The 15283-nt window shown below is 40.9% G+C and overlaps 1 protein-coding gene across 21 annotated transcripts in view; it reads left to right on the forward strand.

Moving 5' to 3' along the window:
* The window catches only part of NHS (NHS actin remodeling regulator), a 502026-nt gene extending 487081 nt beyond the window's left edge, over positions 1-14945 (forward strand). For 19 of the 21 annotated variants that reach the window (XM_086386804.1, XM_086386800.1, XM_086386806.1 and 16 more), the window contains 5 exons: positions 434-626; positions 3113-3244; positions 4677-7643; positions 8175-8301; positions 10856-14945. In XM_086386804.1, coding sequence (XP_086242930.1) covers positions 434-626; positions 3113-3244; positions 4677-7643; positions 8175-8301; positions 10856-11465 — 4029 coding nt within the window. In that variant the 3' untranslated portion in view covers positions 11466-14945. The remainder of the gene's footprint in view (positions 1-433; positions 627-3112; positions 3245-4676; positions 7644-8174; positions 8302-10855) is intronic. The other 2 variants (XM_086386789.1, XM_086386808.1) reach the window with 2 other exon arrangements.
* The last annotated feature ends 338 nt before the right edge of the window (positions 14946-15283 follow it).

A 15283-nucleotide genomic window follows, 5' to 3' on the forward strand; every position in this document is an offset into this window, starting at 1 on the left:
CCTGACTCCAGGCTTTCTGGCCACTTTTCCAAACCTTTTCAAGGGCATCTAAATCATCCTCTGTCTGTGATCCTAGTCACCTAGAGCTTTCAAGAGTTTGAGTAAGAATTTATGGGGAGACAGATATCCAGAAAGTGAGACTCACATCTTTCTTCAGTTTCAAGTTTGGGGATTTCTGGCTACCTGGTGTCTCCTCTTAATTCCCTTTGACCTGAAAAGCATGTTTAGCCGATTTTTTTTTTTCCTTTGTGTTGTTTGACTGTTGAAATTATAACTTTCAATTTGTTGTGCTTACTAACTATGCCTAGGAATTCTTCGTTTGACCTGAAAGCTTATTTCTGACCTCATTTTTCTTAACTAAACTCTGAAATTCCTTATATGTGTGTCTGTGTATAAACTCTGAGAGCTGAGTCTGAACGTACTTTGTTTGCAGTCCCATCCCCCAGAGGATGAAGATACAGATGTCATGTTAGGGCAAAGGCCGAAAAACCCAGTACACAATATCCCCTCCACACTGGACAAGCAGACCAACTGGAGCAAAGCGCTGCCTCTCCCGACGCCAGAGGAAAAGATGAAACAAGATGCCCAAGTGATTTCTTCCTGCATTATTCCCATCAACGTCACTGGTATTGCTCTGTTCGTTTCCTTTGGGGCAGTCGGGTCAGAATATTCAGTGTATTAAATATGGTCAAAGCCTGTACTGGTGGGAGTACCAGTTAAGAATACCACTTTGTAAACAAATAATACCTTTTTCATCAGGATGCAACCCAGAAGATGTTCAATATGCTTTTGTCAGGTTTTGAACATCAATTTGCATATGTTCTGCTGGGCTGCTTGTTATGTAAATGATAGACAGTTTTTTTCTGGGGAAAAAAAAAGTCACCAAATAGCTCTCTGGCCAGAGCTGACTGAAATAATGGAGAAAGCGGCAGTGATTAATCGTATGGTAATGATGCGGGCCACTGCCAGAGAGAGCAGCAAGCCCCAGATTTCTAAAACTGCAAGTAATGATCCTATAGATCAACTATAAAACCTTACTTTCATGCTTCCGTGGATGGAGGTAGGCTTGTTTAAAAGATCATTTAGACTTCTGCACTGCTTTTACTGATTTTTGACCTAAAAATACATGGATTCATAGATGAAGGCTGAATTCTGCTCTAAACCCAGCAAGCCTGTCTTCTGTTCACCCTCTGCTTTCCTCCTCCTGTGTACTGAAAATTGGGATATTAGTCTAAGTCAAAGGCAAGCCTGTGTGGACTTTTCTTGGAAAGTTTATTGGCAGCAATTGAAAAATTCAGAATTGGTGATTTTCCAATGTGGTAACCTTAGCTGTAAGCAAAATGTTGCTGTAAAACAGTCTCACTTTCAAAGATGGAAATTAAATGATCTATCCATTGGGGTTTCTTGAAGCATCTCTAATAGTTAAATTCTAACTTATGTTGAGAAGCTCAAAATGGCCATTTTATGACTGACTTCCATCCTGGTAACATGTAATAATTGAAGATTTTATGTTGTTCAGGATGCATTTTGGACATGGCCATTACTAACCTCACTCAAATTTCTCTCATATAAAGTGGGGAGCAAATGATGACCAGGTATCAGGGTGGATACTGTTTTCTTCCTGACAAGTAGGAGTTCTAGTTGATTGGCTGATTGTGAGCTGGGAGTTAATTTTCCTGATGACCTATTCAACTTGTAGGATAAATTATCCTAGAGGTGTACACTTTATCTGATCTCCATAATCTAAATGAGATGGCTGTCAAAATTGATCATTTTGGCATCCTCTTATTCAGTTCTGGAAACATCTGATTATTAGCAGCACCTGCTTTCTTCATGGCACTGTAAGTAAAATTTTGTTTTCAAATTTAGTCCTTTGATTATAGGTCTTGTGATTCAGGAAAATGAAAGATCTTTCCTTCTGCTTTATTTCAGGAACTCTCAGGCTCAAGCCTAGATTATATGTTGATTTAAAGAACTTTAATGAGAAAGTTGTCAATTATGTCCATATGACACAAAATATCTATGTCTGTAATGTAATTATTATGATTAGAAGGAAGGATTTTAATCTCTGGTTGGAACTAAAAAAGGAAAATTTCATTAGTATGAATTATCTGATAGCATTTGAAATTATTCATCATATGATATCTCATTCAGATTTTTCAACATGAGTTCTAGAAACTGTTATTACTATGAAGCTAAGCAGAACTCAAACCATTTCATTACATAACTGAACAAAGGTTTAACAGACCATCCTGCCCCATGTTCAACAATCAGGATACATGAAGAGGCAACCAGATTCCAAAGCACTTTTGGCATATGGCAGTTCAAGTTCCTCACCTCCTGCATCATTCTAGTTTTGAAAGGGCTGCATTAGTGTGTCAAGAGACCATGGAAAGAGCAACTAATGAGAATCATGGTTTGCTCCCTGTATTTACAGAAGAAAACAGACACATGTGTAAAGACTGGGAATTCCAGCTTTACTGACAGTTGGTACAGAAGGTAGGTCCACTTAAGTGAAGAAGTGGGGACTGCCTTGTATGTTTTATTGATGAGACACTGTTGCTAGACCAAAAGGTGTCCAATTTAGGTAGCAGAAGAAATAGGCAGTTACATTATGATTTTAAAAACACATCTCTAGGTTGTTGTTTTCCTCACAGGTGGTGATGGTGGTGTGTGTGTATATGTGTGAGAGAGAGACAGAGACAGACAGACAGGTGGTATATTTGTCTGTCTGTGCTATGCAAAGATATCCACTTCAGAAAGCCCAGAAAGAGACCAGTAAGTAACTAAAGGTTGTAGAAGTCCTTAAGGAGCCATTTCTGTGTGAGAGTGATTCTTTGATGTTATTTTTCTCTCCTCTGTCTTTTGATTTTCCTTCTTGGCTTGTTACTTTTGGCAGTGCAAGCTATTGTGGCGAGCTGCATTTAGAAGTAAAGCTTAATGTACTACAGCATAATTTAAATAAGAGCTGAATAAGGGCTCCCTTATATTTGTTTACAGGCTTAATCCAAACTCTTCCTTCCTTCCAATCAATAAATATCATTGTGTTTCAAGCAAATAAAAATTTGTTTGCCATTCCTAAAGGCTAATGAGACCTATTTGTGGGTTGCAGGAGTCGGTTTTGACAGAGAGGCTAGTATACGCTGCTCTCTTGTTCATTCACAATCTGTGCTACAGCGGAGACGAAAACTGAGGAGGAGGAAAACCATTTCGGGTATCCCCAGAAGAGTCCAACAAGAAATAGGTGTGGTATAAAACTGTTAATTAAACATTCTGTCGGGTGCCAATTATATGGACACATAATGGAAGCCGGCCTTTAACCAGCTTCCTTAAAATCATCAACTATTATTGTAACTCATAGAGGTTTTGAAATGATGTGTACTTGTTTGGTGTTCAGTAAGCCAGGTAGTATTACTTTTTAAATTTGCATTCTTGACTGTGAAAGCTTGACTTTATGGATTTACTCATATATGCATTGGAAAAGACCCTGATGCTGGGAGGGATTGGCGGCAGAAGGAGAAGGGGACGACAGAGGATGAGATGTCTGGATGGCATCACCGACTCGATGCACATGAATTTGGGTGGACTCTGGGAGTTGGTGATGGACAGGGAGGCCTGGTGTGCTGCAGTTCATGGGGTCGCAAAGAGTCGGACACGACTGAGCAGCTGAACTGAACTGAACTGAGGTAGCACTAGTGGTAAAGAACCCACCTGCCAATGCAGGAGACATAAGAGATGCGGGTTTGATCCTGGGTCAGGAAGATCCCCTGGAGGAGGGCATGGAAACCCACTCCAGTATTCTTGCCTGGAGAATCCCATGGACAGAGGAGCCTGGCAGGCTATAGTCTATGGGGTCACAAAGAGTCAGATGCGACTGAGTGAATTAGCATCACAGCATGCACATTCAGATTTTATGGCTGAAATATAGTATTTTGCTAACTTGTAAAAATATTCTGAAGGTAGAAATTAAGCAAAACAAGATTCAGTGAAAGACTCTTTTAGAAAAGTATAGATTTGTCTGAAGAGAGATATACTCTATGACATTAATTATTTTAAAAGGTAAATTTTAAGCATATTCATATATTGAATATTGATAACATGATACCCCTGGTTACAGTTTTTCTATTTTTTTTGTTCAATGTACTAAAGATATCTCTTCCTATAATTTTAAAAATTATTATGATAGTATCTCTTGTATACAAGATTATATCATAATGAATTCTATGATTTTTATTTCATTATGCTTATATCAAGAAATAAAAGTGTATAGTGGCCAAAAAAACAAGATGTATTTTACTTAAAAAATATTAGACCTACTGGGGTAAAGTAATTTGATCGTGAAGAGAGAGAATTCACAAGAGATATAAATACTTATCTTCTCTTGGTGTATATACATATATACATACAGTGTGTATTTCTGTGTGTATATATAGAGAGAGAGAATCAGAGAGGCAAAGGGACAGAGAGAGACTGCCCAAAGCATTGTAACTTTCTCCTCGTTTTATACACTGATTTTTTTTTCCTGTAAGAAAAACTTCAACATACTAGCATCCAAACTTGTGGACAGCTCCCAGAATGTCTGTTCATCTGCTGATGCATAAAGTATCTCACTCCCAGAATGTCTGTTCATCTGCTGATGCATAAAGTATCTCACTGTGCCTTTCCATGTGCCCTAGATTCTGATGAATCACCCGTGGCCAGGGAAAGGAATGTGATTGTGCACACAAATCCAGACCCTTCCAACACTGTCAACAGGAGATCTGGAACCAGGGACTCGGAGTGCCAAACTGAGGATATTCTGATTGCTGCTCCATCCAGAAGAAGAATCAGAGCTCAAAGAGGTCAAAGCATTGCAGCTTCCCTTTCTCATTCTGCTGGCAACATTTCTGCACTGGCAGACAAAGGTGACACCGTGTTTACTACTGCAGTGAGCAGCCGCACGAGATCTCGGAGCCTTCCCAGGGAGGGCAACAGAGGTGGGGATGCTGAGCCCAAAGTTGGTGCTAAACCCTCAGCATATGAAGAGGGGGAGCCTTTCGTGGGAGACCAAGAAAGAACCCTTACCGATTGCAGTGAGGCCCCCAACAGCCCCAGTGCACAGGAGCACCAGCCTGCTTTGAGCCTGGCCTGTTCTCAACATCTTCACAGCCCCCAGCACAAGTTAAATGAGAGAGGGAGGTCACGTCTGTCCCGGATGGCTGCCGATTCTGGCAGCTGCGATATCTCCTCCAACTCAGACACCTTTGGGAGTCCCATCCACTGCATTTCCACAGCTGGCGTCCTCCTCAGCAGCCACATGGACCAGAAAGATGACCACCAGTCATCCAGTGGCAACTGGAGCGGGAGCAGCTCCACATGCCCCTCACAGACCTCAGAGACAATCCCTCCTGCAGCTTCGCCTCCCCTCACTGGCTCTTCACACTGTGACTCGGAGTTGTCACTCAACACGGCCCCTCATGCTAATGAGGACACCAGTGTCTTCGTGACAGAGCAGTACAACGACCAATTGGAGAAAGTGAGAGGCCACCGGACAAACTCCTTTACCTCCACGGTGGCAGACCTGTTGGATGACCCCAACAATAGCAACACGAGTGACAGCGAGTGGAATTACCTACACCATCATCACGACGCCTCCTGCCGCCAGGATTTTAGTCCTGAGCGTCCCAAGGCAGACAGCCTGGGCTGCCCAAGCTTCACGAGCATGGCCACTTATGACAGCTTTCTGGAAAAGTCTCCGTCGGACAAAGCTGACACCAGTTCTCACTTTTCAGTGGACACAGAAGGATACTACACCTCCATGCACTTTGACTGTGGTCTCAAAGGCAGTAAGAATTATGTCTGTCACTATGCAGCCCTGGGCCCGGAGAACAGCCAGGGCATTGGGGTTCCTCCTGCACTTTCAGACTGTGCCTGGCAGGACTACTTAGACCACAGGAGGCAGGGGAGACCAAGCATCTCTTTCAGGAAACCAAAGGCAAAGCCAACTCCACCTAAACGTAGCTCATCATTGAGGAAGTCTGACGGAAATGCGGACACTTCTGAGAAGAAAGAACCAAAGACAAGCAGTGGCCAGCTCCTGCCTCACAGTTCCAGGGAAATGAAGCTGCCTCTCGATTTCTCCAACACACCTTCTCGAATGGAAAATGCCAATCTTCCCACCAAGCCAGAACCTTCGTGGATGAACCAGAATGAACATGGTATTAAGGAACCTCAGTTAGACACTCCAGATGTTCCACCATTCAAAGATGAAGGTGCTGAATCAACTCACTATGCAGACCTCTGGCTTCTAAATGACTTGAAAACAAATGACCCTTACAGATCTTTATCGAATTCAAGCACTGCTACAGGTACCACTGTTATCGAATGCATTAAATCTCCAGAGAGTTCTGAATCCCAAACATCCCAGTCAGAATCTAGAGCCACCACCCCCTCCCTTCCTTCTGTCGACAATGAGTTTAAACTGGCTTCACCAGAAAAGCTGGCTGGCCTGGCATCTCCATCAAGTGGCTACTCCAGCCAGTCTGAAACGCCAACATCCTCTTTCCCTACTGCTTTCTTTTCTGGCCCACTGTCTCCTGGAGGCAGCAAAAGAAAGCCAAAAGTCCCAGAAAGGAAATCTTCCCTCCAGCAACCCTCTTTGAAAGATGGCGCTCTGTCACTAAGTAAAGATCTGGAACTTCCAATTATACCTCCTACCCATCTTGACCTAAGTGCTCTTCATAATGTCTTGAACAAACCATTCCACCACCGCCACCCACTACACGTCTTCAGTCATAATAAGCAGAACACAGTAGGAGAAACTCTGAGGTCCAATCCTCCACCGTCTCTTGCAATTACACCCACGGTCCTGAAATCAGTTAACCTTAGGTCCATCAGTAAATCTGAAGAAGTTAAGCAAAAAGAAGGCAACAACACAGATCTCCCCTACCTGGAGGAAAGCACTCTCACCACAGGTAAGATTAGGCCACACGTGATTAAGAAATCATTACCATGTCAGTACACCACTGAAGACACCATCCTGTCCTTTTTAGACTCCTCTGCAGTTGAGATGGGACCAGATAAACTACAGTTAGAAAAAAAACATACTTTTGATGTGAAGCATCATTGTGATCCAGAAACAGTAACCTCAGCTGGTAGCAATCTTCTAGATTCAAGTGTCACAAGAGACCAAATGCATATGGAGAGTGAGCCTGTTTCAGAAAACAAACCAAGTAAAAGTTGTGACTTTCTCACGGAAGGCTTTCAGAGGGTCTCTGCTGCTCGCCCAAATGATTCAGATGGTAAGACACTGCAATATGGAGCTGGTCCGGATGGAGCCCTAGCGCAGGTCCAGAAGTTGTCTTTTGTAGATCGCGAGGAAGCTGCACCCCCAGAGTCTGTGGATGTGCTCACACCTCAGTCAGACTCTCCAACTCGAGTCACAGACATAGGCTATCAACTTAAGCCTCAACTTGGGATGAGCCACCACCATGACAAAGTGCCTGGGAATATCAGCTCTGAAGCAGAGATATCAACTATAAATCCATGCCCTGAAAAGTGTTCTGAGCAGGAAAATATTGCTTCAGGGATTTCAGCCAAAAGTGCCTCTGATAACAGCGGAGCAGAGGAGACCCAAGGAAGTGTGGATGAGGTTTCACTGAAAGGTCAGTTGTTGACACCTTTGTCACAATGGAAAGGTGTCTCTTGGCACTTCCTGAAGTGTTCTTTCTTCTCTTCCCCATAATACAGTACAGCCTTGGGTATTGCTTTCCCTCCTCCTTTTTTTAAATATAAATTTATTTATTTTAATTGGAGGCAAATTACTTTACAATATTGTATTGGTTTGTAGCAATACTCATATCAGATAAAATAGACTTTAAAACAAAGGCTGTGAAAAGAGACAAAGAAGAACACTACATAATGATCAAAGGATCAATCCAAGAAGAAGATATAACAATTATAAATATATATGCACCCAACATAGGAGCACCACAATATGTAAGACAAATCCCTCCTCCTTTTTAACTTACTAAAACAATTACGATCAAAGCTTTTGTTACGGAGGGACTAAGTGATAGCTCTTTCATTGTAAAAATGGCAGCCAGGTAACTGCTGTTTATTGTTCCCCAAGTGAGTGAAGCCCAGCAATGTGCCAGGTGACTTCTTCCTAAAGATGCTTTTGTTCTTAATTTAAGAATCGTCACCGAGTGATGACTCTGTGATCTCACCATTAAGTGAAGACTCTCAGGCTGAAGCAGAAAGTGTGTTCGTGTCTCCCAACAAACCTCGAACAACTGAGGATTTGTTTGCAGTTATTCACAGGTGAGGCAATGACACCAAAGGTTTCGCTTCTGATGATGCTTCTCATCAAATGCAAATATGGAAAAGCCTTGGGTACTAGTAATACATTCCTCAAAAAACACAAGGAAATAAATTATTTTTCCAAATCAAATTGATAGACTTATATTCAAGATGAGAAATATGTGGCTTTATATGTAGTGAGGTAGAATTCAATTGAGAGACTTTCCTAAGAACTGCTGAGGGAAGCTGTTTTTTCCCCCAGAGGAAAGACATTCTGGAACAAGTTTTTATTTGAAAGCAATTTGTGGTCAAGTAACTTAAGAGTGAAAACTCAAACTCTAGTGTAATCCCTGACTTTTAAATAATTTATTAACCTAAAAAACATGCTCAAAGCTATAACCCTACACTAGCAGAGGTAAGTTGACTCACTACACAGAGCCCCAGATTTAAAACAAGACAGTGTAGAAACCTGCCCATTTCACAGTCCACAACAACTAATCATTACTCTCTTTTCCCCCCTCTCTTCCTAAAACTTTCTTTAATAACACTGGCCTTCTCTAGATTTAATGCTCCATACCAGGCTCCTCCATCCCAGTGTTCTTGCCTGGAGAATCCCAGGGACTGAGGAGCCTGGTGGGCTGCTGTCTATGGGGTCGCAGAGAGTCAGACATGACTGAAGCGACTTAGCAGCAGCAGCATCCCATGAATAGGGGATGTCCTCTGGGCTGCTTCCATGCTGATCATTCACATTCTCTCATCAGTCCCCGCACCCCTGTGATCAGAGCCCCTATTTGCAAGAACACTCCTTACAAGCTGTGACCAAAGAACAGAGCAGGAACTAGCCCTTGGAAACTGAGCCCGTATCAGACTGAGCTGTCCAGAGCACGCCTACTCCTTTCACAGCTGCGACTGCCTACTTCACTAGGTCTCAGTGACCTAGATGCGGCTCCCAAGGGACAAAACTTGGGGACTGTCTTGTCTTCCTCATGGAGTTATACTGTGAAGCAAGTTCTTCTCAAGTAGCTTACCACTGTTTTTTTCCCCAGGATCATACCTCCTAGGGAAACTCATGTTTTCTCTTCATGTGGTTCTCTCATAAAGAAGGAGCACTGCTCACAAGCACATTCTGTGTAGACCTTAGCAGGCTCACCTTTCTATTCGGAGAATGAAGAATCATTATTTTTCTTTGTCCCCAGTTACATTCCCCTCACCTGCTTTTATCCCCAACCTTAGGACAAGTTATTAAATGCTATGTGAGTTAAAGAACCAATGCTAGTGTCTAGAAGAGTGGACAGAATGTAAGGAGTAGAGTCAGAAAGACATGGAATTGAAACCCAATGCTGCCACTTATCCAGTCTCGAGCCACTTAAAACCTGTTTACCTATTCCCTTGCTGTAAATAGGGTACCTATAGCTCATGCGTTCTGTTCTGATGATACAGTATCATGTCATTGTCTAGAATATGATAGATACTACAAGCAGACATTAATTTGAAATCCCTACCTTATTGGAGTGCCAGACACTGACATACACAAGATAGTAACCACAGAGCTTCCAGTGCATGAAAATCAGGCTGGTTTCCAGTTGCAAAGCTGACATTTTCTCTAACCTACAGGTTTTTAGGTTGGTGAGAAAGCAAGTCGCCAGTACGTTGCAATGAACTGACGTCATGCTGACTCATGATTAAGTTCACTAAATTTATGCCTGTTTATTTTAGCTAAAGAAATAATACAGTGATGGATGGGTGCCTAGGTTTGGTAGACTTAACAGAGTTTGGCAATCTTAGATTTACATTTAGACAGCATTTATTTATGTGCAGCACAGTGACAAGAAACATTTTCTTTTCTTGAGAGCTTATAGTGCACAGAGCTTTAAGAGCTCCAGAGATAGCCTAGATACTGATTAATAGAGTGTTGAAATTCCTAGGTAGCTATGGAAAATGGTATTTGCAGCCAAAATAGATCGACTTATTTAAGGAGTCATGGAAGAAATATATTTATATGGAGGAATTTTAAAAGTAGACAGAATAGTATAATGCACCCACCCCTCCTCCCCACCTAAACACACACACAGACATGTCTATCACCTATCAACCTATCAACCATCAGCCTGTAGCTAGTCCTGTCCCATCCATACCTCCATCCACTTTGCTCTCCCAGTATTCATAGGAAGCCAGTCCCAGACATCAGAGTATTTCATCTGTAATACAGAGACAGGCTGAATGAAGGGGACAGTCCTTCACCATCTACATGCTAACCAGAACTCAGCAGTAGTTTTTTATACTTTTGTGAAACATGCCAGTAAGTCATCCTCTAAAACCTCTAGCCCCCACATGAGTCATTATTTGAAACGGTCCCTTCCATAAACCTAATTCCTGTCCACTGGTTGTTGGAGAATTTCCCACAGGCTGCAAGTACAAGGGTTGGGTCTTACTCCTCATGTCTGCGGCCCTAATGCTTAGTATCCCAGCAGACGGGGGCCCCGAACTGTTCTGTAAGGGGATGCAGGAATGTGACTTAACACTTTTAGTTTCATCCAAATGTATTGTGGACTGAGATTTTTCCCCTTCTTAAAAGGTCCAAGAGGAAAGTACTTGGAAGAAAAGATTCTGGGGACATGTCTGTCCGCAGTAAATCGAGAGCTTCCCTGGGCAGCAGTAGCAGCAACAGTGCCGGTTCTGTCACCTCGCCCAACAGCAATGTGACCACCCCAAACAGCCAGAGGTCTCCTGGCCTCATCTACCGAAATGCCAAAAAGTCCAACACATCCAATGAAGAGTTTAAGCTATTACTCCTGAAGAAAGGCAGTCGCTCAGATTCCAGTTACCGTATGTCTGCTACTGAGATCCTGAAGAGTCCCATCCTGCCCAAACCTCCTGGGGACCTCACCGCGGAGTCCCCCCAAAGCCCCCATGAGGCCCATCAGGGGTCACCGGGAACTGAAGCACTATCTCCCCTCTCTCCGTGCTCCCCACGGGTTAACGCAGAAGGGTTTTCCTCGAAGAACTTTGCCACCTCAGCATCAGCCAGGGTTGGACGTTCCCGGGCTCCTCCTGCGGCCAGCAGCAGCCGCTACAGTGTCCGCTGCAGGCTGTACAACGCGCCCATGCAGGCAATCTCTGAGGGTGAGACCGAAAACTCTGACGGGAGCCCACACGACGACCGATCCTCCCAGAGCTCCACGTAGGCGAACCCGCCAGGCTGGCTATCCAAGGCCAAAACCTTACTCATATGAGGATGGAGGAACAAAACGGAAGACGTGGGATAAGTCAGCATGTGGTGGGGTCCCATCACGTTTACCAATGAGTTCCTAAATATTTTCTGGGGAAATGGAAGGTGGTTCGGTCTTTCTTATGTTTTTCAGTAGCTGCACTGTCTTTCATATTTTTCTTTAGCATAGTTTGATTTACTCAGTCTCATTCCTTTTGATAATAGAGAATTTTAAAATGTGTGCTTTTCACAAAACCTAGAAAATTTTTTTCCCAGAGCTGCCTATTCAGAAAACAAAGCCCTCACTGTCATAATTCATATGAAGATGAAATTACTCTGGAGGTTTGGTATATTTTTACATTCAAATGGACTAAAGCAAAATTTAGAAGAACTACACACATGTAAATACCATATTTTTGATAAAAATGTGTAAATAGATTTATCAACGACGAGTGGACATGTGGCCAATTATCTACCACACACCAACTGTTTATAGAACACAACAAATACAGTGTAATAATTGTATTCTGTGAATACCATTTTCATATCGAAGACCATATTTAAATGTCCACCAATATGATTTCTGAGTGATAAACCTCAAATATGACTTTTAAACTGGTGAAATAAAGGAAATCTTGAGGTCATATAGTGAAATGTGATTAATTTAAAACAATGAATTCAGACTTAACCATTTTGTGACAAATTGCAGCACCACACAAACTACTGGTAACACGTGGCTGATTGGCCATGTGGTAATCTGAACAGAAGTAAAAGCATGCTTTTGATTTAAAAAACAAAATTAGTGAGAGAAGTCATCATTTTCAATACAAAGCCCTGAACAACAGCACTTGACAGTGTCCTTTTAACTTCAGTTTTTCAATGGATTGCTTTAAAGAGAATGAGTAGGGGAAACAGTAGTTAATTTTAGGTTCCATTTTATATTACACTGCTGGGGACATAAACGTCATAATCTGATGACAATTATCTTTAAACTCCTTCAACAGTTTAGCAATTAGCTCCAGGTTGTTTAATGAACAAAAATAAAACATAAGCATGCCACAGAGCTGTGGATTTATCAGTAAGTACCTGCAATGAGTTTTCAGTGATGCTTTCTCTCTGTGCTGATGAGATTCATGCTACCTAAAAATTAACAGAAATGACACTGTGAACAATGTAGTTGGGAAATAGGTATGTGTATATGCATTATTTATATTCACTGTTAAATGGGATTGGGGAGCATCTCTGGTTCACAATGCTACATACAACTGAGTTTTTGTCTGATTTTACTCTATCTGCTTGATGGCAAAAGGGGAGGGTGGTGGGTGGGACAAGAAATGTCAGGGCAAGTGCTCTGATAAAATGAAGGCAGGGAAACAAGCTGAATTACTTGAAATTACTTGACTTTTCTTGTCTTAAAACTGAAAAAAAAATGTAGTTACAAGTTGAAATCTGCCAGTGGGTTATACACCCGTGATTTTAACATGAACTGATACTAATGTTTGAGATGATATGTCAGAAATATAAGCAGCTATGAACTTGGAATATGTTTTGAATGAGAGAAGGTAGAAAGTAGAGAACTAAGAAGGAATATGGCCTATAAAAGAATAGAATGTGATTAGAATGATAGAACATACCAGAGTTACCAAGAAATTGATAAGCAGCTGGTTTTAAGCTTATGCAAGTGGCATTTGGGAAAGTAGAATGTGGGAAAGGGGGTTCGTGGTTTTGGTTTAATTCATGCAATATGAAGGAGAAAGCCTGGTCTAAGAAGATGCTGTCTTTCAATAGAAACACTTTATAAGACATTACAGAGTGAGAATAACAGGATCTGATTGCTGTTGGGTTTCTGTTTGTTTCTTTGGGAAAAAAAAATCCAGTTTATTCTGTTTTCGCTATCAAAATGTGTTTCTTAATTTCTTGTCATCCTTGTGTGTAAAAGGGGTGCTGGGGGTGGTAGGGTATAGGAGGGAGAATGTGTGTGTGTGTGTGTGTGTGTGTGTATGTGTGTGTGTGTATGCTTGTGCAGGGATAGATAAGCTACCTGGTAAAGGATACATTTGAACATTTATAAAGTATTATACTTTTTATTAAAAGAAAAACGTTTGGGGGTTTGGAACAAATGGACCATCATTTCTCATTGGAACCCATTAGTTAAGAAAACCAGCATGGTTTAACACCACATGGGAACATGAATAACTTTTTTCTCATGCTTTAAAAAGTACACTTGGCAAACTTTTAAAAATAAGGTTTTTAGACAAATGCGATAAGAAGTCATTTCCAGTCACAATAGGTGATCTTTTGTAATTTTCATAAAAGCAGTTCGTTTGCAGTATGGCTTTTGTGTAATTAGGGGTTTTTTAGTGTAAAGAAAGGTATGTGGGCTTTAAAAGTGATTCTAAATCTTGAACAGAAAACACAAATTGGCTTTAACAAATATGTCACCTTATTATTGATATTAATTTAAGTAATGGTACCATATATATATTTTAAAATACATATTGACTTGAATTGTGAGGCAATAAGAGCATCTATATGAATGATCACAGAACTAACCCTTAGAATATAGTTTTACTTATTTTGTTTACTCTAAAAATCTATAGCAGAGTTTCTCTATTTTATATTTCATAGATTTAAAAAAAAACCCAGATAAAGATGGATTTAAAATTCACTGTGCAAAAGAGTATTGAGTAACAAACTGAGTTTTAAAAAAGCAAGAAATTCCTTTGTAATTTGGAATAATCTACATGGCTTTATCACATAGCATATAAGACCAAGATTTAGAGGGCTGTTTTCAACATCACTGCCATCTTGAAGCAGGATACACACATTAGGTATTGTGAAGAACATCAACCCAAACTTTTCTTCTGTTGTTTGCACTGATGCTATTTTTTCTTCTTTTATGTTATACAACATGTCTATGTTGTGTGGGGGAGATATTTTTTCCTTATTTTTTGATTTTTTTTTTCTTTTTTTTTTGGCTAAGTAGAGGACATGGACTAGTTGTAGCAAACAAAAACATGCTGTTTGCTCTTGCCAAAGTTCAGTGAGAGAGTACATATGCTGCAGTGGTGGCAGACTCAGAGAATTAGATCATGACAAAGATTTACAACTATGAGGAAGGTTATAGTGTAACTCTTTTGGTACTAGAACCAGTTCATGCTGGCCGAAAGACAATGGTTTATGGACTTGCCTCCATTTTGTATTTTTGTAATATTTGTAAATATGGACTTTTTAAATTGTTGCAAAAATGGTTTCTTTTGTAAGATGTTTTCAACGTTTACATTCAATTCAAGCCTTTGTATATTTTAGAGCTGTGCAACACTTTAAGTCTTGTATTTATTTTTAGTAAAAATGGTGACAATTTCATTGTGAACCCCTCTCAAAAAAATGTACCAGAAAAGTTTGATTACCTAGAAAGTGTGTATAGAAACTGCAAATAAACGTGACTGCAATTAAACAACTGGCTTCTCTCTTCATTGTTATGTAATTGTATAACATGGATTTAAAATTCACTGTGCAAAAGAGTATTGAGTAACAAACTGAGTTTTTAAAAAGCAAGAAATTCCTTTGTAATTTGGAATAGTCTACATGGCTTTATCACATAGCATATAAGTCCAAGATTTAGTGGGCTGTCTTCAACATCACTGCCGTCTTGAAGCATGCATGCCTGGGGTTTCACAAACAGCAAGTGTTTCACAGCGGACCTGGACCTAAGCAAGGGGAACTGCTATGGTAAAAGTATGAGCAAAATAATAATGGTAATAATAAACACTGTCTCTGTAATGGGCTCTAATT

This window comes from Bos grunniens, chromosome X, assembly GCF_055505025.1.
Source record: "Bos grunniens cultivar Pamir isolate PY7600 chromosome X, Bosgru_T2T1.0, whole genome shotgun sequence".
In the NCBI taxonomy this organism is placed as follows: domain Eukaryota; kingdom Metazoa; phylum Chordata; class Mammalia; order Artiodactyla; family Bovidae; genus Bos; species Bos grunniens.